This window comes from Mya arenaria, chromosome 13 (genome assembly GCF_026914265.1).
Source record: "Mya arenaria isolate MELC-2E11 chromosome 13, ASM2691426v1".
Taxonomy (NCBI): domain Eukaryota; kingdom Metazoa; phylum Mollusca; class Bivalvia; order Myida; family Myidae; genus Mya; species Mya arenaria.
Genome location: NC_069134.1, coordinates 40,782,598 through 40,805,256, shown reverse-complemented (window position 1 = coordinate 40,805,256; position 22,659 = coordinate 40,782,598). Strand labels below are relative to the sequence as shown.

At 36.3% G+C, this 22,659-nt stretch overlaps 1 protein-coding gene across 3 annotated transcripts; it reads right to left on the bottom strand.

Annotated features, from left to right (window-relative positions):
- Positions 1 to 70: 70 nt before the first annotated feature.
- On the bottom strand, positions 71 to 21,341 carry LOC128213447 (trimethylguanosine synthase-like). 3 transcript variants are annotated; one of them, XM_052919147.1, is made up of 14 exons: positions 21,271 to 21,341; positions 19,551 to 19,659; positions 18,922 to 19,007; positions 17,885 to 18,096; positions 15,271 to 16,849; positions 14,922 to 15,006; positions 14,038 to 14,127; positions 12,676 to 13,516; positions 12,034 to 12,178; positions 11,194 to 11,325; positions 10,343 to 10,449; positions 9,431 to 9,540; positions 8,826 to 8,904; positions 71 to 5,500 (listed from the first exon to the last, which is right to left on the bottom strand). In XM_052919147.1, the coding sequence occupies exons 2-14, from the start codon at positions 19,649 to 19,651 to the stop codon at positions 5,132 to 5,134; spliced, it is 3,936 nt and encodes a 1,311-aa protein (XP_052775107.1). In that variant the 5' UTR covers positions 19,652 to 19,659; positions 21,271 to 21,341; the 3' UTR covers positions 71 to 5,131. The 3 variants fall into 3 exon arrangements, with proteins under 3 accessions (XP_052775107.1, XP_052775108.1, XP_052775109.1); XM_052919148.1 differs by having other exon boundaries at positions 17,885 to 18,060; XM_052919149.1 differs by lacking the exons at positions 17,885 to 18,096; positions 18,922 to 19,007; positions 19,551 to 19,659; positions 21,271 to 21,341 and adding an exon at positions 17,127 to 17,196.
- Between the last annotated feature and the right edge of the window lie 1,318 nt (positions 21,342 to 22,659).

Here is a 22,659-nt window from a genome sequence, read left to right as displayed (position 1 = left end):
AAAATCAATTTTATAGTGAATTGACACCCGCTCTACTTACAATTACAAAAAGCAACAAATATTCTTTGTTTAATCTTTATTGCTTCATAAAACACAAATGCTCATGACAGGCAATTTGGCAAGGACTGAAATACTGTATACACACAAAAAAGTAAATTCCAAGTCAAAAAAGGTGTTGCAAAGCACCACTGTGAAAAAGTAAATTCCAAGTCAAAAAAAAGGTCTTGCAAAGCACCATTTAAAAAACACACCATACAAATACAACTAAATATTCATCAATATGATACGATTTCAATTTCTTATATTAAAAAACGAAAAACACTTGGAATATGTTTACTTGATGATTTAGTTTTAATCGACAAAAGAAAGTTTTATTTACATTACAGACATCTGAGACCAGAAACATACAGCGAACTCTTGATTAACATTAAAAGAAAGGTTTTAAACATTTCAAGATAATCATCAGACTATAAACTCAAAACTAAACACTTCCTATTTTCAAAGAACTCTAAAGAGATCCATGCTGATTATCTCAAACTTTCTACCAGAAAAACTAAAGGAAATTCAATTATACTGCCTTCTCTTAAATATCAAGTGGATGAAACATGACAAAACATATTGCACAAGCAAATAACAACGCAAAAGTGTAAAGTTTGATGTAAATGTACTTTTAATACACTAGCAAGGAAGCCACAATGGCCCTATATCTCTCACCTGAGAATCAATGGGATATGTCAAGTTAACCAAAATCGAAAACAAGAGGGCTAAGATGGCCCTATATACCTGGAGTAACTAGGGAAGCAAACTGTATCCAAGGAAGTCATTGATTGCCAAACAAAAGATGGTTGCTTAAGAAGATAGTGGTGCTATGGAGGTCAATGGTTGGTAAGAGTTTGATGGTTTAGGTTAATAGGAAAGCAAGCAATTGGCAAGGTTTTCATTGGTTACTAAAAATAAGTATGGTTGCTAAGGAAGTTGATGGTTGCTCAGGATGTACTTGGTTGTTAATGGAAGCAATGATTTCTAGGGAAGCAAGCTGCTCTTTTAAAAATCATAGGTCAATTTGAGAAAAAATGATTGCCAAAGGAGTTTGTTTGTTGCTATGGAGGTTGAAGGGCAGCCCCAGGGCAGATCCAACATTGACCCCAGGAGAATGATTTGAACAAATTTGGTACAGAACAAATAGGCAATCCTGCTTGCGAAATAACCAAGCTATGGGACTTGCTGTTTTGGAGAAACCGATTGTCCTTACATACGTCTTCATAAAACAAGCCCCACCCCCTGGCGGCTATGTTAATTAACAAACAAACCCCACTTCAATGAATTTGGTAGAGGGTCACACAAGGAACAGTTCTGAGATTTTTTTAACATAATTGCAGTTTCTGACGAGAAGATTATCAAAATTATCCATACAGTAAAAACTAACACAATGTTTTTCATGAACACCAAAGGATTTTCATTTTTTTCCATATTACAATATTGACCACGGACATTGGCCGATCACAATGCCTTATCATGAGCACTTCCTGCCCAGGTGAGCTAAAAACTAGAGCTTTTCTAGTCGTTATTAATACACCCAGATGCTGCCTGGACACAGGAATGGTTAAATGTCCAGTTGTGAAATATACAAGTGGTATGTGGAAGACATGAGAGTTGCATAACTAGAATTAACTACCCATGCTTACTAACATTCCTATGAAGTTTCAGGGGTGTGAGTGCAATACTTTCTATGCAACATGCAACGCAAACAAATTAAGAATATTGGCTAGTAAGCCAATTGCCATATTTCTCCCACCTCAGATAAGTAGATCAAAAAATTTGTTTCCGCAAAACACCCTACGCTCGGGTCGGAATGAACCTATCTTACACTCTCGGCCATGGAAGATACTTATAATCTTGCCCACGGGCAAAGATAAAACAAGTACCCGTATGGAACTCCTTTGAAATGGTCATCACATTGTAATTAATTCCCTTGTTGAAGACTGTCGTCTGTAGCATCAAAGAAAACCTTGTCTTGTGGCAATATTTAGAATGCTAATTAATTATTTCTCGCTTCAAATGTCACCATAAAATGTTTTCACGCACCTTTCAAGAAATATAGCCAAGAGTGCAAGATAAGTTCATCCCAACCCTCGCGCAGGGTGTTTTGCGGAAACTTGGTAAACCTCGTTTCCGCAAAACATCCTACGCTCGGGTCGGGATGAAAGATACATACATTCTTGTTAGAACTAGAAATAGAAGGTACCGTGCACCACAGCCCATGCTGACCAACATGCCTCATTTAATGAGTGTAGATACACAATATTTTACTCCATATGGTTGTCAAAAGTTAAAAGGTGCACTCTAACAGACTGAATGTTAATTTTTTTAAGCAAACGCTTGGAAACCAGTGATATAAGATTGCTGACAAAAAATAAGATCACAGGTTTTCATATTAATTTAAAAAAATGTTTTATGCATTTTCTAAAAGTGCTAGTAAGGCCCTTAGCCATAAATCATTAATTTTCAAACATAAATATGCAAAACCTGAGATCTGATCTTCTGTCAGCAGTCTTATATCACTTGTTTTCAGATATTTACACAAAAATTGGCTCATTTCAAGACAAAACAAGAGATGTTTGTCAAACATTATGCCCCCCCCCTGAGCGCCATGTTGTCAGGATTATATGGACAATTGAATGAAATATGCATGGACCGAAATGACAGCTGATTTGTCGCTAACATTGTATGCCGTTGAGGCAGTTTTAAGATTATGACCATTCAAAGTTTGAGGATAGAGTGTGTTATGACCATGACCTTTGACTCTATGAACTCAAAATCCATCATAGTCATCAGCTGGTCACCAAAAATCTAAATGTTAAGTTTGAGGGCCATGGGTGCAGGCATTGACAAGTTATCACACAGACAAGCATTTTTCGTTCAAGGTCACTGTAACCTTGACCTTTGATCCAATGACCCCTTAAATCATAAGGGGTCATCTACAGGTCAGACACAACTCCAAGTCAAGTTTGAGGGCCATGGGTGCAGGCATTGTCCAATTATCACTTGAAACATTTTCGCATTCAAGGTCACTGTGAACCTAACCTTTGACCCAATGACTCCTAAAATCAATAAGGGTCATCTCCTGGTCAGGCCCAACTTACATGTCAAGTTTGATGATCATAGATTCAGGCATTGTTGAGATATCACTGGGAGAAGATTTGTTAACTTTTTTTGCGTTAAAGGTTACTGTGACCTTGACCTTGGCCTGATGACCCCCAAAGTCAAGAGGGGTCATCTACTGGTCAGGCCCAACCTTCATGTCAAGTTTGATGACCATAGGTCCAGGAATTGTCGAGTTTGCTTTCAAGGTCACTGTGACCTTGACCTCTGACCCCTTAAATCAATAGGGGTCATCTTCTAGTCTGGCCCAACCTCCAAGTCAAGTTTGAGGGCCATGGGCGCAGGATTGTTGAGTTATCACTCGGGCAACCTTTTATCGTTCAAAGTCACTGTTACCTTGACCTTTGGCCCAATGACCCCTAAAATCAATAGGGGCCATCTACTGGTCAGGCCAAACCTCCAATTCAAGTTTGATGGCCGTGGGTGCAGGCATTGTGGAGTTATCACTCAGACCTTTTACCATTCAAGGTCACTGTGACCTTGACCTTTGGCCCAATGACCCTCAAAAACAATAGGGGTCATCTACTGGTCAGGCCCAACATCCAAGTCAAGTTTGAGGGCCATAGGTGCAGGCATTGTCGAGTAATGACACTGAAAACCTTTTACCATTCAAGGTCACTGTGACCTTGACCTTTGGCCTGATGACCCCCAAAAACAATAGGGGTCATCTACTGGTCAGGCCCAACCTCCAAGTCAAGTTTGAGGGCCATGGGTGTAGGCATTGTCGAGTTATCACATGGACAACCTTTTACCATTCAAGGTCACTGTGACCTTGACCTTTGGCCCTATGACCCCCAAAAACTATAGGGTTCATCTACTGGTCAGGCCCAACCTCCAAGTCAATTATGAGGGCCATGGGTGCAGGCATTGTTGTATTCACTCGGACAACCTTTTACCATTCAATATCACTATGACCTTGATCTTTGACCCGATGAGCCCCAAAAACAATAGGGATCAGCTACTGGTCAGACCCAACTTCCAAGTCAAGAATGAGGGCCAAGGGTGCAGGCATTGTCGAGTTATCACTCGGACTTCTTTTTACCATTCAAGGTCACTGTGACCTTGACCTTTGGCCCGATGACCCCCAAAAATAATAGGGGTCATCTAATGGTCAGGCCCAACTTCCATATCAAGTTTGATGACCATAGGTCTAGGCATTGTTGAGTTATCACTCGGACAAGCTTTAAAATTATTTTACCATTAAAGGTCACTGTGACCTTGACCTTTGACCGATGAGCCCTAAAATCAATAGGGGTCATCTACTGGTCAGGCCCAACCTTCATGTCAAGTTTGATGACCATATGTCCAGGAATTGTTGAGTTATCACTCGGACAAGCTTTGGTCTACCGACGGACGGACCGACCGACCGACATGCCTGAGCAAAGCAATATACCCCTCTTCTTCGAAGGGGGGCATAAAAAAAAGATAAAAAGTTGTCAAAACAAAAATCTGTTGGAGTGCAGCTTTAAAGACCATCAATAAACATGGCAAAGATATTATCTAATCAAAAATAATACATTGATTTACAATCATATTATGGTCAATCTCCAACAAAAGCCCTACAAAATGTTTTGCAAGATAAATTAGAAATATAACTTACATAAATTATACAGATTAAAAATCAAATACTCCAGACAACAGACTTGTACAATACTTGATCAAGATTCAAGTCTCTATATAATGGTAAAAATGAAACAATCAACAAAACAATTATGATAAGCACTTCAAAACAAATTTTGGTGATCATAAAACATTCTTAAATAAAACAACTAAAATTTTGTGAGCAAATTGAAACATTCCGGTAAACAAGTGTCATTTATGAAAAAAACGATTAACATGAAAACAGTCCAACCCAATTTGTTTGCACCTCACTCTTCTCTCTTTTCCCATGAATAGCCTAATGTCTTCATGTGGTTTCCACCACCAACAAACTTTGCACCTATCTTGTCTCTTTTTCTCCATGAAAAATTCAACTGTCCTCCTTAAGTTTCCCATGTGATCCCTCGTCTTTTTGCATTTCCACCCTAATAGCCTTTTCACGTGCCTCTACTTCCCCATGAGCACCCTTAATCTTCTCCACTATTTTCCCATGGAGATCTCCAATGTTCTTTTTCTCCCCATGTTGAACCTCACTGTCCTCATTTTCCCCATGTGGAACCACACTGTCCTCAATTTCCCCATGTGGAGCCTCACTGTCCTCAATTTCCCCATGTGTTGCCTCAGTTTCTTCTCCATCCAGCACGAGTTCCCCGTAGTAAGCAGTAATTGTTTTAAGCTTACGGTTTAGGAAGTTTTGCTCCATCTCCATTTTACCACCAGGTCCTGCCAGACTTGTCAGCTGTAAAACAGTAAGTTGTTATTATTACGCATATAAGAACATTTATGTGGCTCAGTTCGTTAAAATTCATTATGAGTCAACAAAAGCTGCAATGCAACATAGCTTGAAAGTACTTTTAAAACTCAAATCCAAGAAATAAAATAGTGACATACATTTAAGACAGGCACTACCCAACGGTAAACCGATTAACATATTTAATACAGGTATACATGAGAATTTGCCAAGAAATTTCTGTTCAACAGAAAGTGTGGTACTAGTATTTAAAGACTTAGGAAAAGACACCATAATTTGAAATCTTAAAAAAATTAAATCTAATAAAAAAACTTTTTTTTGAAACTCCAAGACATTATTACTTTAAATTTTTCCCTTCAAACTTAGATAAGAAACCTTAAATTGGTAATTTTGTCAAATCAGCATAATAAATTAAATTAATAAGTTCCACATTTTTTAAAGCAAGGTCTGCCTACTAACCCAGAAATACTCTACTTATATTTACAAAGGCTTCATTTTTAAACAAGATGCACATTTTAACCAAGTAAAAGTAGTTCAACATTTTATGATATACAAGACTTTAACACACGTGAATGAGCACTGGGTTTGAAAGAAGCTTATAATGGTGAACATTAATATGGTCTAAGAAGACCAGACAAGTGCGCCACAGGGCACATGCCAATGTTTGTCTGTTATGCTTGTTAAGGCATAACTCCACAATTATTTATGCTTGCGTTATATACTTTATTACACATGTGTATAAAAGCACTGGCAACATGTGTATAAAGTTTCAATTGAACATTTTGGATGTGTTTTTTTAATTAGACCAATTTAGTTAAAGATTTTGCAAGCTGATGATGAAGCTGACAATAATGCAAACACAAGGCCATGACAAAACCTCTTCAAAAACCTCTTCATTTTTTCTTTGAAAAACAAACAAGCTTAATTTAGATAATAAAGATAACAGCCTGATGAGCTTTGTGGAACTGCTTATTGCCATCCTTGTAATGTTAAAACACTTACTTACAAACTCTCCCCCTCCTGACCTATGCCCCCAGCCCTACCCTCTATCACTTCAAAGATTGCCATGCGCAACTTTATTAACTTTATCAATAACACTTCCTCAACAATATGTAACACAAGCCCCACAAAAACCTATTATCTTGAAGCACATTCTGCATTTTATGTACTTCTCTTTATCTATTCATTTATTGTACAGTCATGATTATAAAAAAACAACAACAACACTTATTGAGGTAAAAAAATGACAGTAAAATCGTATTTTGGTGCACCCAGATTTGCTCCAATGTCCCTTTATAAGACAAAAATAAATACAAAAACAAATCTAGATATTATCTCGATGGGTGGGAAGACTTTAAGGGGAAAACAAAAAAGCATCCAAAACCTTTCAACACAAAAAAGTACCTACCATTGAAATTGATAACATAGAGCCACAATGGTATAGCCTTACAATACATTTCAACTTGGGCAAAAAACATGGTTAGATATAAACAATCTATTTGAACATATTTTGACCCACCCAGGAAGCTTGATGCAGTTTTTGCCGAAAGAGTATATAATATCTTAATTAATGCTTAATCTGAATCAAAAAAACATTTGAATACAAACTGTTTTATCTTCTTTAATTAAAATCAGTTTATCCTAAAAGTGCTGCCAATTATATGAGATTACTTGGATTACTTCGATAAAAGCCTGAAAAAGGCTGATAGCATATAGAATTTTCGATTTCCATTTCCTTGGTACAAACCAATAGTGTGTTCACTTTAGGATGGGCCTAGAGAAAGAACACTGTGTGGCTCGAACATAGGAACAATAAATGACAGGGTAACACCTGTATAACTCATAGGCAAACCCTACGACTAAATCTATTTCAACACTTCTTAAAGCTGCACTCACATATTGACAGTTTTGCCTTTTCTTTTATTTTGTATCTCTGAATCAGCTGATTTGGGCATCTGCACCTTCAATCCAGGCATATAAGATAATTTACAATAGAACAGATCTACCGGTAGATTGTTAGGAAAACTACCGAAAAACTTATTATTCTTAAAATGTTAGTTGTGCATTTAGCCATAAAACATCAATTTTCGAATGTAAGTATGAAAAACTGTGATCTGTGGTCGTATTCATTAAGCGCCTTAGTGAATCTTCGGATTTTTTGACACTGATTACTTTAAATACTCCGTACTTTTCATCATATTTATTCATATGCATATATTGTTTAGACCATGTTCTCGCTTATTTTCATATTTTATGTGCTAAAGTATTGTTAGTTCCCTTTGAATTTAACTTAGAAAAAAGGCAATTTTTTACTAAGTTGAAAATAGTCACTATGGTGCTTTACGAATATGGCCCCTGATCTTTTGTCAGCAGTCTTCACTGTTTTCCTGACATTTATGCAAAAAATGGCAAATTCCAAGAGTTTTTTTAAAACTGTGAGAGCATAATATACGGTACAGATCATGAAGGATTCTCTGCTCTCTATGAAGGATTCTCTGCCAACTACGAAGGATTCTTTGCCCACTTTTCTCTGCCCACTATGAATAATTATCATCCCACTTTTCTCTGCCCAATACGAAGGGCTCTCTGCCCACTATGAAGGAATATCTGCCCACTATAAAGGGCTCTTTGCCCACTTTCTTCTGCCCACTATGAAGGTTTATCTTCCCACTATTCTCTGCCCACTTTAAAGGGCTCTTACCCACTATTCTCTGCTCTCTATGAAGGATTATCTTCCCACTATTCTCTGCCCACTACAAAGGGCTCTCTGCCCACTATTCTCTGCCCACTATGAGGGATTCTCTGCCCACTATGAAGGATTATCTGCCCACTATTCTCTGCCCACTATTCTCTGCCCACTATGAAGGATTATGTGCCCACTATTCTCTGCCCACTACAAAGGACTCTCTGCCCACTATTCTCTGCCCACTATGAGGGATTCTCTGCCCACTATGAAGGATTATCTGCCCACTATTCTCTGCCCACTACAAAGGATCTCTTCCCTCTATGAAGGATTTTCTGCCCACTATGAAACATTCTCTGCACCAACTATGATGGATTCTCTGCACAAACTATGATGGATTATCTGCCCAATATGAAGGTTTCTCTACCCATACTGAAGGATTCTCTGTCCACTATGAAAGATTCTCTGCACAAACTATGAAGGATATGATGGACTCTCTGCCCAACATGAAAGATTCTCTGCTCACTATGAAAGATTCACTACCCAATATGAAAGATTCTCTGCCCAAACTATGAAAGATTCTCTGCACAAACTATGAAGGATTCTCTGCCAACTATGAAGGATTCTTACCTGGTTTATGTCTGTGTTTCTAGGAACAAAGAGGGCTATGTTGTCCGAGATCTGTCGAGATACCTTCACAATCTCAAACCTACACTCCGTTAAGGAGGGAACAGATATAGTAGATTTGTAGGGGAGTTGTAAATATGAGGAAATGAAATATGAATATAGGACATTCTTATATAGTGAGTGTGTATATTACAGATAATGAGATATGTGTTGCATTAATAGAAAATTAATTATTCGCTTATCATCATAGCAAGTAAAATTCAAAGATAACGCCGTGCTCTATAAAGAACCTGATAGTACACAAAGAAATGTTTAAATTACAAAATTAAGAAAATATTTCAAATGTTACGATGGAGGTTGAGAGATAACATGATCTTGAACTAATTCTTCCTTAAACACTTGTTTCAATAATAAGTTAACAAGGCTTCCATAGTAAAATAAATCATAAAAGACATCAATAAGGAATTCCATATTAAAACCTGCTAATAATCTTTAAATCTAAGATAATAATCTTTTAAAAGAAATGTGAAAATTACTTAACATAAAATGCAAGGAAACCAACATCGGCAATAAGTACATCGGCAAAAACTTTAGAAGAACAAGGATACGTGTTGATAGCCATCATGGTTTCAAGGTCAAACACATCGGCGCTCAGGTAGCGGGGCCCACCCCAAGGGGGACTTAGGAACACCACATCTGCCTTCAATGTGGGGCCAACCTGAAATACATTTATATAACAATATGAGTAACATGGCATTTAGGTATGACCTTGGCCTTAGATTTTCCAACAATATTTTTTTACTTTCTAACATTATTTCATTTGAGAACTTATTTCATTAATTTATTGCATACAATGTGATGTCAACTTCAATAAGCTCCTTCAAGAAAAAAAACTTTTAAAAAAAGAGTAATTGGGAGAGATCGAACGCCATTGTTCATCTGTTGTTTTTTTCTGTTGAAAATGGGAGATAATTCAACAATTAGAAATGTAAGAGTTATAGATTTTTCATGATGCACATGTATGTATTGTCTCCAGCAACATGAGATTTTTAACTGGAACTTGTTTCGAGTTATGGAGCCGTATTCAATATTAGTCTTAATAGGATCTAAGAACAAAGTAATTACTCCTTCAATTTCTACCCTGTTTTCCTGTTCTGTAGACAAAGGCTTAACCAATTTGTTCCTATAAAGGTTTTGAGTAAAATGGCGAAGTTAACATGCTTTATCATTTAAAACAGAACTTTCTGAAGTACCCTCGTATTAGGACAACCTCCCTCCCTTCAATTGATTCCAGAAATTAACTGTTTCAAAGGGTGAATAAGACAGTATGACGAGTAGTTTTTATATTTTAAACGCATACAAAACAATTCATACAGCTACAGTATTATATATCAAATGTATTTTATCATATGACACTTATTGTTTTGCTAAATTCTTTATATAAGAAGGGGATGGGGCGAAAAAAAATGAAAAAAGTGAAAAGGCATATAAAATAAAAAATTTGAGGAGTAGTTTCTTACCTCTAGGAAGTCTCCAACAATGAACTCAATCCTGTCCTCCACCCCATACACTGCAGCATTGTGCCTAGCCAGCTCTACCTTCACCGGGTCTATGTCCACAGCAATCACTGTGGAAGAACCAAGAGATTTCAAAATAAGTACAGTCAAACCTGGTTGAACAAACACCTGCTTCAAAAGGCCACCTGCCTTAACTCCGGATTCCCCCCTTACGTGGCCGCTTCATGCACATACTTTATGTAGTAACATCGTAAGCAGGGAATCTGGAGAGACACAATAAGGCAGGTGACCATTCATCCACTGTTATTCAAAGGAAATTTAATGTGTGTTTTTTGATAATATAAAAAGTTAACATTTTGACAGAATAAGAATTTCAAAAGACCAAATAGCCATGAGACCGACTCAATTTGGTTGTCCGGTTAGCACAGTGGTTAAACACTCGCTTCTCACCTAGGCGACCCTGGTTCAATTCCCGGCCTGGGCACATATGAGTTTTAATTGTGGTCACCAAGTCAGTCTAGTGGGTTTTCTCTGGGTACTCGGGTTACCCCCACAACACAAGACCACACTCTCGCGCAACATCGTGCCAACAAGAGTGATTGATATAAGTTCCAAAACCTTCTTTCACAACCATTGTAAAAATAAATAAGTTTAAACTAGTTTGGTTCACTTGAAAATGGGATTATTTTGTATTTATTGCTACACACAATATATGCTTTATTCATAAAAATAGGCTATACATGCAGGCATTTAGACTCTATAAACCTTACATGTTACAATTTCTACAATTGCATTTACAAAATCAACCTTCAAAAATGACCAAATCCAATCTAAAGGGAGGCAATCTTGTGTACCTCTCTCACAAGTGAAGGCAAACTGTATGGAGTTGCCTCCCGCCCCACAGAAAGCATCCAAGATCACATCACAGCGACACCGGTCCGCTATGTGTTCTGCAATCTTCTCAGGGGTCACCGAAAACCAGCCCTCTGAAATGGAAATATTTTTATCTTCTATTCAACATGTATTTTTTAGTGTTAACATTTGCATTTTAAACATTTATGTCATTTTTAAGTATTGATTTCTATGGGTAAGCACAGAAATTTTGAACAGAATTGCCATTTTATTACTGATTTCTTTCTCCAAATCTTATTCATGGAATTCAATGAATAATTTAAAGATGCACTCTTACTCCAAAATGGATTTACCACATTGATTCAATTGTTTTAATATACCAAAAAGGATGAATAACTGTCAAAAACAAAGGTTCTTATGAGGGATTCCGAGTTTAATTTGAAAGGAAGGTGCAAAAAACACGATATTTCTACCATATGAAATGATAGTAGAACAGAGTAAATCTTTTAGCATTCACCAATTATTTAATATTTTTGCGCTTTCAACTAGTAAATACATGATCATAAGTTGTTATAAGTAATTAATATTTTCCATAAATGCATTGTTTAGTAAGAAGTTTAAGGTTTATCACTCAAAATTTATGTTTGTTATACATGTGTTTGTATCGATTTTGAATAAGAGTGTCACTTTAATATTATGAAGCATTTTAAAAGCTAATAACCCATCTCAACCAATATAGATATAATTTTTAACATATGTCAAAATATATCTGGTAAATGAAATTCATCCAAAAATGAAACTAAAGTCATAAACCTCTATTGTATTTGACTTTAATATGTTACCTCTGTCCAAGCGAATTCCCTCATCAAATCTTGAGAAGAGGCGGTACCGTTGTCCCCAGTACTTGCGCAGTTCTGGGTCCCCTGCGATCTCTGGTGGCATACGCACGCCACCTTTACGCTTCTTCTTGCCTTTCCTTTTTGATGCCTGCAGATGTGAACATGTTAGCTTTTATACAAAGGTATTTAAAATTTTGTTTAAAGAAAGTTAAGAAAACAATCAGTTTTGACGTCAAAAATCAGAGTAAATTAATTACTTTAATTTTGAGACCTTTTAATATTTGGATCTATGCAAAGTTATAAGGCATAAAAAAAAATTGTTTCAGGTTACCTGACCCTACCAACAAAAGAGGTGCCGACCCTACCGTTTCTAGTCAGTTGGTTAAAAAGTTGAGACAATATTTTTGTTTTAGTTTCTTTAAGTATGTGTTTCAATATATAGTTTAAACCTTTATACAGAATATTACTTTACCACAATTCTCCAATGATGACAATAACGTTCTTACATGAAGCCTAAAAAAACAAAACCAACCGACCTACCCTACCTGTTTTTGAAAAGGATATAACCCTTACCAAACCGTCGAAGCAAATAACAAAGGAAGGTACAAATTCATCCCAAAAATATCAGCACTTTTTTCCCCTCACCTTGGTCTTATAACTTCCTGGCTCTGCCTCTCCTTCCTCAATCCACATGTCAAGGTCATACTCCACAGCTTCTCTGTCTTCCTCCCCCTCTCTGGCACGTCCCCCTTGCCTGACTCCTCTCCCATGCCCAAGGGTGGTGCCACCCTCTGTTATGGTCTCCAGTGGCAATGGGTACACCTGCTCACCTCCCTCAGTTTGTATTGTTTCATCCACCATCTCTCCAATGCCATTTTCCTCATCTAATTCCTCGTTTCCCTTGTCTTCATCATCTGTATCAGTATCACAATCTTTAGCAGTTTTTGCCGATTTTTTATTCGCCTCATCCCTATTAATTGTACTGAACTCATATTTTTCAGCAACTTCTGATTCACCAAAATCATTGTCATCACCATCAGCTCTTTTATCAGTTGGAATTTTAAACTCAGTAGAACTGGCAACACTTACGGAACTTTTAGGCGTCAAGCTAGAATCTTTCCAGCGATGGACTTCTGACTTTGAATCAGTTCTGGTAAGCTTTGTGGTCTCGGTACCTGGTGCCTCCTCTAAAGTAGTTTTTTCTCCATCTTTCTTCGCAAATTTCTTTCCAAAAATTTCCATGACTTCCATGTCAGCATCAGCCTCATTTATCTCAGTATCACTTGTGCTTTCCATAGCAGCCACCAAAAAACTTCTGACTTTGTTAAGTGTCTTGCTAGGCTTTGCTGTCAATTCATTTCCGTCCGAGTCATATCGGACATGGACTGGTTTTTTACCCATATTTAGGGACTTGGACTTTGATTTTATGTTCCTTGTTTTAAACTTCACTATTCCACTTTCAATCTTCATCTTTTTCTCGTCTGAACTGTAATGTTGGTGAATTAGAAAAAGTACTGTCAGAAATACGTGTTATCTCATTAAAAAATCAAACTAATGAAATTAATCATACCAAATTATCAATGTAAAAATGTTCAAATATTTAGAATTATGTTATAGATCTTGTAATACATATGCATATTGTCTCTGGCAACATTTGAACCAAGTTTCATTTGAATATCTTGAATGTTTTTTGAGTTATGCCCATGGTAAAGTTACCTGAGCGTTGAACCACCAAGGACAAGAACACTTGACACAAATAACAGTGGTTGAAATTAGCACAAGCCTGCAAGCCCTGCACTGGTAAAATGCTTTCCAGACTTGCTCAAATTCTGGGTTTTACACAGCATGGCTTGTCCAAAAATGTAACGCCAAGCAGCAGTATATGAATTCAGGCCTGTTAATCAAAAATACTAATTTCAAAGACTGAAATAAAGCTTTCACTTTTAATAAAACAACCTTAAAATGAAAGTAACCAATATATGCGGTTTGGGCATACTAAGCACATACCACTGAGTCTGGGCAAAGCCAAGAATGTGCAGTGCAGTGTTCATGTCTTTCACATCTTTCTCCTTAAGTTCCAGTTCATCAACCTCATGGCTGAAACAGTACAGGTCAGAACACTGGAAAATGTATTCTATTAGTAACTGTTACCTTGCCGCTAAAATATGGCCCTTCAGTCCTTTGAAGTTGTTTAAAAAATAATAATATGTCATTTCAATACAATTTTATTGAAGTTTTACTTAAGATCATTGTATTATAAATATTATCAACTGTGGTTACTAGTTGTCTAAATTTTAATGATAAATGGTCTTGTTCTTAAGGTGAATATTCATTGACATTGCTGGCAATCAAGGAATTATATACATGTAGTAAACAAAAATCTACAAATTATGTTGAAGTTAAGTTGAATATTATGCTTCTTTTATTTCAAAAATAAATGTTGATTATTATTGAATTCCTGTTGTATTGCATAGCCTATCAAACTTTGGATTAATGCTGCTCTCTCACAGATTTACCGTTTTTACAACTTTTTTATTTCTATGAGCCAATTTTTGCATAAATATCTGAAAACCAGTGATATAAGACTGCTGACAAAAAGAACAGATCACAGTTTTTCATATTTACCTTTGAAAATTAATGATTTATGGCTAAAAGCATTTCTAACGCTTAAAGAAAATGCTTCAACATCACTTTTTTTAACATAAATTTGAAACCTGAGATCTAATTTTATGTCAGCATTCTTATATCACTGATTTCTATGCATTTTCGCATAGATTGGCTTGTTCCAAGACAAAAAATAAAAAAGCTGTCAAAACTTTCAATCTGTGAGAACGCAGCTTTAAATGCACATATAAATAAGGGAATCTTATGTTGCATGCACAAGTACAAACCTGCTTGTCAGATTGGAAGGCCTGTCTTCCGGAGGATCATCGTCCCCTCCCATGGACCCAGCTGCCCCATTCCCTCCAGATGCACCTGAAAAAAACAGATTTTACTGTGACTGCAGAGTGCAGACTATGGCTTATTATTGTATCCATGTCTTCAATTGTTTTAAAAAATTGAAATTGGGAACTTTCAGGTAACATGTTTTAATGATTTTCAATGAAATAAGTACTGATGACCAAGTCCAATTCAATACTTCTTCTGTACACAATACTAGAGGTCACTAAGCATTACATTAACATCTTTTGTCACTAACATAATTAAATGTCACAGAAAAAAAATAATCCCAAAACATACCTGGTGTTTTGGCTATGCCATTAGCTGGGGTCTGTGAATTCTGTTGTTGCTGTCGTTGTTTCGCCTGTTTTCTCTTCCGGTTCCCGTCTTCTGGCTCCCCTATACCAGACTCATTTCCAACAGCATCTTCTAGGCTTCCCTCATGGTCAACGTCATTGGATTTAATCTTCATTTGGACTCCAGTAACGGAAGAGTGTTCTACAACCTCATCATTTTCACCCACACTTTCATCGATTCTCACACCTTTTAGACATGAAGCTATTTCATCTGTGAGTTTAACAAGTTCATCTTGTGTCATGTTCTCAATATCTGCTAGGTTTTCTGGGTCTTCTATTACATATACCACATTTTCTTGGCCTGTCTCTTCACTTGGATTATCGATCGATTGTGGTTCAATTTTAATGCCGTCATCTAAATCAGCATCATTCACTACCACAAGTTCTCCATTTTCATTTACAACAGCAATGCCCTCTGCTTCTGTAGCATCACCTATAGATTTTTTGGAAATGTTTTCAAACTTTTTGACAAACTGATTGTAATAGAACCAATAAGACTCAGTGTGATGTTCATTCCACAAATCTGTCCATGCATTACTATAATCTTCCTCTGCTATTTCTTTTTCATTTTCTTTTCCATTTTGAACAATGTCATCTAACTGGCATTCTTCATCTTTAGCAGAGTAATTTGGCTTAGAATGACTTGAATATGAATGCATTAAGGTAAATGTTTCACTTTGTTTATTTACAACATTGTCTGCAATGGAATCTGCTGTAAGTTCACCTACACCTTGATCAACTTGCTCTGCTTGTTCAGTTAGTTTTTGTAACGTAGAGATAATATTATCACCCTTTAAACTTGGTTTTGTTGCATCAGTGTACAGACCACACTCACTTGTTATTTTCCCTGTTGAAGAATCTGAATGGGTTCCATTAATGTTTTCGTTTTCCACTTTTGTTGTTTCCTTCATATCTTTGACAGTTTCTACCCCAGGCAAAATACCACAAGGACAGATACATTTACCAACCACACACTGACCACAATCAACTCCCACCAACCCTGCATCATTTTGTCTCAATTCTCCAGAACATGTCCCCACTATGTCGCCCCTAGTCCTTCCAGCATCTACCCCTGTACTTGCCTCAATCTCATTCACAGCTGGCATCCTGTCATTTACAAGTTCTTGTCCCAATTCTCCCCCAATGTCCCCTTGACCCAACTCTCCCTCTCCTGTGCTTGCTTCAACCTCAGCGATAGCTGGTACACCTGTTGACCCGTAATCAATCTGATCGGGGTATTTAGCAACCCAGCCCTCCCAGACAAGATATTCCCCATACTTCCCCCAGTAGTCCTGCCACACTGTCTCCACATCATAACCAACCAGCCTAGGGTTTGCAAGGTCAATGTTATCAGAACCTGCTGCCTTCATTCTACTACTCATTATTGTATCTTCAACTGTGCTGTCATCAATCTCACTATTAACTTTAGAGCTGGTTGGTGGTAGTGTATTGGTATTGCTGTTGTTATGTCCATTCTTCTTCTTTCTCTGTTTCTGTTTCTTGTGCCCTCTGTTTTTGCTGTGCTACAAAAGTGAGAAAAAGCTGAAGGTCGACTTTGCAACATGACATTGTCAGAAAGGTGAAGGTCATCAATATATAAAAATGTCACTTACAACCTTTTAATTTTCATCTCTTGGGTACATGTTCTACAAGTTGCTGGCCTCATATTCATTTGGTAAATTTAAATTAACATAGTGCCGAAGTCAATGAAGTTTCCATTAGATGTATTTGCAAAGGCATTTAAACCTAACAAAGCAGACAACCACTTAAAGTCTAATGTTTTCTATTAAACTACGGTACCTTTTATATCAGAAGATAAGTTCTAAATGAGTTTTTCCTAATTATAATCAAATCTTCATTTAAATTCTTCCAGCATCTGTGACAATCAAAAATTTACACCATCTAGGATCATGTTTAATAATAATGATTAACTTCTTATTTCTCAACAGCCAATTATTTACAATCTGGATAAATTGTAAGTAGGTTATCTTTAGTCTAATTTTCATAAAGAATAATATAGTTGGTTAGAAGTAATTATTGGAGAAACATTGACTATTGAATAAACATGTTGGCTTAATTTGCCAATACTAAAGAAATAACCAGTTTTATACAATTGGCTGCAGGTAGTGTTGGGAATCGGTTGCAATTTTACTATCGATGATCGGTTCCACTCAAGTAACCGATTATCGATAGTACAATCGATTTTTAAAATACTAGATAGTACCTGAGTTGTAGTTTTATTCAGGTACAGTATTAAACTCTTAATCATTATATGCATATACCTTATGTCTATGATTGAAGTTATTAAGTGTTGTTGAATAAAAAAAAGTTCATTTCCTTGCTCATTGTGACTTTTATCAGCCATATTGTTAAAGATAACATCTGAACACTTACAATTTTATTTATTGTTTGTCAATTTTTTTATTTTTTTTCGATAATCGATTATAACTAAATACTATCGATTGTCGCCGATTTCAGGCCCAACCAATCAATTTTCGATTATAATCAATCATCGGAACATCACTAGCTGCAGGTATTGAAACATGTATAAGGCGAACCTTGACCCTCGTCTGCTTTCCAGTCTTTGCAAAACTGAACTCAACAGGCAGCCCCATCTGCTTCATCATTTGGATCTCGGCCAATTGTTCCTCAGTCAGATCTAGGGCAGCTTCATCTATATCCTCTGCATCACCTGCAGCTTTTTCTACATCTTCAACATTATTGTCTACATCATCTGCAATTTCAGTTTTATCCTCATTATCAGCATCACCTAAGTAAAGAATAAGATTAGTTTTCATGTATCCTCAGTTTGGGCCCAGGGCTTCTAAGAACAGTTCTGGACCTATTTTGTCCACGCCAGACCAATTTCAGTAACAGAAAATGGTTGAAAAATCGGTCTAAAATTTGTTCACTTTTTATATATTTTTTGTCCAAAACGGCCAAGTCAGTAAAATTGTAATACAATTACACAATCCAGGTTTGTCATTTAAAAATCCCTCAACACTCTATAAAAGTGACCATCAGATTAACGAAACCAGCACATCGTTGGGCCTATCACTTCCCGGAGTTATTACATGTAATTAATGAAACTAGTTTCCTAAGTTATAAACCAAATATTTAGTAAATTTATCATATCAATCACACCAGTATTATAAGACTTAAGGTGACAAAATATCAGATCACAGTTTTTAATATTTATGTTCCATAATAGAAGTTTTGTGGCTTAATGCCTTACTAACACTTTACGAAAAATGAGTTTTTCGGCATATAACATCAATTTACTAACATAAATATGAAAAACTTAAATCTGATCCTTTGTCAGCAGTCATCACTGGTTCTCAGACACTTATGCAAAAATTGGCTTAAACTAAAATCTAAATATCCAAATGCTCCATCAGTTCAAATGATACATTAATATCATGGGGTAACCTGACATCCAAAACTAGCATAATGAGCATTACAGAATACACTAATTTAGCAAAAAGAAGTAACCTCCAAAACTAGCATAATGAGCATTACAGAATACCCTAATTTAGCAAAAAGAAGTAACCTCCGTCATTCATACAATTACAAATTTCAAGTAAAGCATAAATACCAAGATCAAGTCCAGAGCTGGCAACCTCTTCCTCAGAGCCAGTATCTTCCTCTTCATATAGGCCTTTCTTGTATAGTTGACTATCCCTGAATTGGCAAAAACATCTTTATTGTCATCATACGTCAAGTGTATTCAAAGATCATCAGCTACTAATTATGTATCAGAATTCCTAAAAAGCAATACTTCATCAATATAAGTTCTTAAATAAGAAGAGTTGAAGGAAATATTATATTAAAGTAGAAATGCCACAAACTGACATAACAGGCTTTCAAAAAATTCAGGGAAAATTGAAGTTTGGGCATCTTTAGAAATACAAGCAATTACATTGACCTCTATGTCATTTTAAACCAACCAAAAATGCACTCTTAAGATGTGTTTATACATACTACAGACAGAACAGACCTATAAACCATGGTTTGTAAGTGTGTGTACATACCAATTGTGATCACTTCACATCATAAACTTACAGTGAGCAAATCCTGTCTTTGAGTTATTGAGCAGCAATGGCCTGTCCTCCCAAGAATTTCCTGTTTCTAATCACACAGTTATCATTGAAACCTTTGTTAAAAATAACAATGCTAAAATTACCCATACATCAGTGTTTTGTTATTATATCAGTAAAAACTTACCCTATAAATGCTCGTGTGCAATGGCACTTTATATCGTTTTGTTGGTTATCTACAGAAATCTTAAGCTGTAATTCAGCAAGATGGTTCCATCGATAGCACATGTTTAGATCTGTAACACAATGAATGCGAATGATTATGAGTATTAGTGCTTATCTGAGGCTTCTTTCATGTAAATACAAATGTACATGCAAAATTACAATTGCAAAATTACAATTGCCATGATGTTTGGAATCATGAACAATCTGGTTGACATGATGACATCGAATAAGCGGACTGTACCAAGTATCCACATGTATGAGGGCTTATTTAACGTCATTTGCTTCTCAAGCTGACAATTACAGGTATAAATTTTCCCAATCCAACCTAGGCTAAAATTCTCAAACAGCAGTATTCAAAATGTTTACTATTCAACATATTGGCAAAAATGATATCTATCTGCAGAACAGCATTAAAATATTCAAGTATACCTGATGTTTGCTGCAATCTGACCTGATATAAACATTTACCATACAAGTGCAATCTCTTTGACTTCATTCAATTTAAATGAGTTAAAATGGTGAAAACAGCTGTCAGATTACATTTCTGTCTTACATAACTTCATATTATAATCTTTAATATAATAAATAAATTATAAATAAAACATCTGATCATCTGTAATTTTATTAATCTATTGATCAGTAAATCAACATATCGCTTGAAATGTTTGGGTTTTTTTTTTAAATAAAGAAATTGTACATGGGAATTAACTTCTTTTACAAACTATTAATAGTCCTTCTGGCGGCCTTTTCAACTGTATCTGTGTGTTGCTGTTTTTTAATGAGTGATGAGTAAAAACCAGAAACACAGCTGTTGTCAACAGTCATATAAAGCCTACTTGCAAAACATAATCGGAAGGGTGAATTAAGGAGAAATGTAATTTAAAAACTTGCACTTCTTTTTAAACATCCTGTAAAGATCCGCTGTAGGTGGCTGTGCATTCATAATATAACATTCTGTTATAGATGGAAGTACAGTACACTCAACAAGTTAGACCTAATTTCTGTTTCCCTCCGTGGAATTTCGGTATCGCGGCCAACACAATAAATTTATCAACTGTCTGCTTTCCTCGGAGTTTGAAATTAAGGCCCTTGGAGGGTTATGGATCAGTCAACGGAAGAATTACGAATGTGGCGTTCCTTGGAGGGGTAAACTCCCCGAAACTTTGCGGACACTTGATAAGAATCTACCCAAATGTTATTTTTTTATTAAAATTTTCAACCGATTATGACAGCTCCAGTAAATTGCTTCTATTTTTTTGCTCTGCCAGGTGTTGCAGGGCAACAGTTTTATCCTTGGAGGAAGTTCGCAAACATTGACTTTATCCCTTGGAGTGAGCGAGGAAAGTGGGTCAAACTCATTGAGTGTACTGTACGTTCATACTTTGATGTACTTGGTTGGTAATATGCAAATTAGCAAAGCCCAGGCTGCTTGTGGATTGAGATTTTACTGTATATAAAGACCAGTCGACCCCCTCATTTTCGAGCATGATTTTCTCTGAACGGATCTGCTGGCCTTGTTTGACGTCGCACGGTACAATCCGAACAGCATATCCGAAAAATTAATTCATTTTGAAAAAGAGGCAAAAATCTGTTATGTCAGTACTACCATATATAAAATTCTATATTCTCAACATATACGAAAAATAGTACGATGTAACATTAACACTAGATAAATCAACAACCTGTTCCGTTAAAGGGACTGTTTTATTTCATTTTCCGCAGTTCTGGGGTGTAAGTGAGGTAGCAGTCAACATATCATCTCCGATGGAAGCAGTCAACAATACGTGTAGTTTCAGGTCGACGTTTCATTCTATGTACTGTACAGTATACACGCTCAAGCACTGACAACTGCATGCAGGAATCTATATCAGCCTAATTGAAATGTCGTAAAATATATAAACCTTCCTTTAGGTTACCGTTCTCCTTATCCTTAACCGTAGTTTCAGGGTTTGAGCACGGAACAGGGTCATCAGGCAAAAACAGTTTTCAGTATCAACGTTTATTAAATATCTATAAGTCCATATCTGCATCAGTGTTAATAATAATGTGAAAAGAACATGTACACAAAGAAACATATACAAAAATGTTTTAACAGAGACGTTGGCCGGATATATTTGCATCAATTTGAATGTTTAGAGAAAAAAACCCATAACAACATTTTATCAGGAACCAATGATAAATACCATACTCCCAGATATTATTTATAGATAGAACACACACACACACACACACACGTACACGCACGCGCGCGCACGCACGCACGCACGCACGCACACACGCACACACGCACACACACATAATATTCATCTGAACGCTAATCCCACAATAGCACAAAAGACACGTGTAGCCATCCATTGTCTGAAAGATTGAGTCGAAAATTGATATGAATCTATACCAATCAACCTTAATTTCATGTTTTTTTTTTTTAAATATTGCCTATAAACCATAAGATATCCAAATCAAAACAAAACTGGAGCTTATCCGGAACTCTCTTAATGTTTTCAATCATTTTTAGAACGGCCCGGACATAAACATGAATCCGAGTGGTAAAGAATTAAAGGATTAGCCAACACCCTTTCACCATCCGAATCGTTTTCGACCATACAAAATGTAATTTTAGTTAATTCTTCCTATAAGGTGGAACCAATTTTGATATTCGAGCTTACAGCAGAAATGCAAATTAGTGTAATTTGCGAGACCAATAAGGCCGACAGATCCCTTCAGAGAAAAGCATACTCGACCCTGAAGAGGTCCGCTGGTCTTTATATACACTAAATTCTCTATCCACACGGAGCCCTGGCTTTACTAATTTGCATATTACCAACCAAGTAAACATACGTACTATTAACGTACTTCCGTCTACAACGGAATGTTATATTAAGAACGCACATTCGCCAACAGCGGACCGTTACATTAACATAGACACTAAAAAAGTATCATTTACATCTTGCCTATTAAGAATTTCATATATTTTTTATGAGAATCACAGGACTAATCGGCTTCTGCCTTTTCAAACAAAATGATAAATTTGACTCAAATTATATAAGTTTTAATAGAGTCCCCTCATTTTA

Bases quoted from the DNA above. Each gene is read 5' to 3' on its own strand.
- LOC128213447 (XM_052919147.1), bottom strand. From the start codon at position 19,651: ATGTGCTATCGATGGAACCATCTTGCTGAATTACAGCTTAAGATTTCT. The intron at 10,450-11,193 runs GTACACAAGATT...GTTCTTCCACAG, and splicing joins TGCCTTCACTTGTGAGAGAG to TGATTGCTGTGGACATAGAC. The intron at 9,541-10,342 runs GTAAGAAACTAC...AATGTATTTCAG, and splicing joins TTGTTGGAGACTTCCTAGAG to GTTGGCCCCACATTGAAGGC.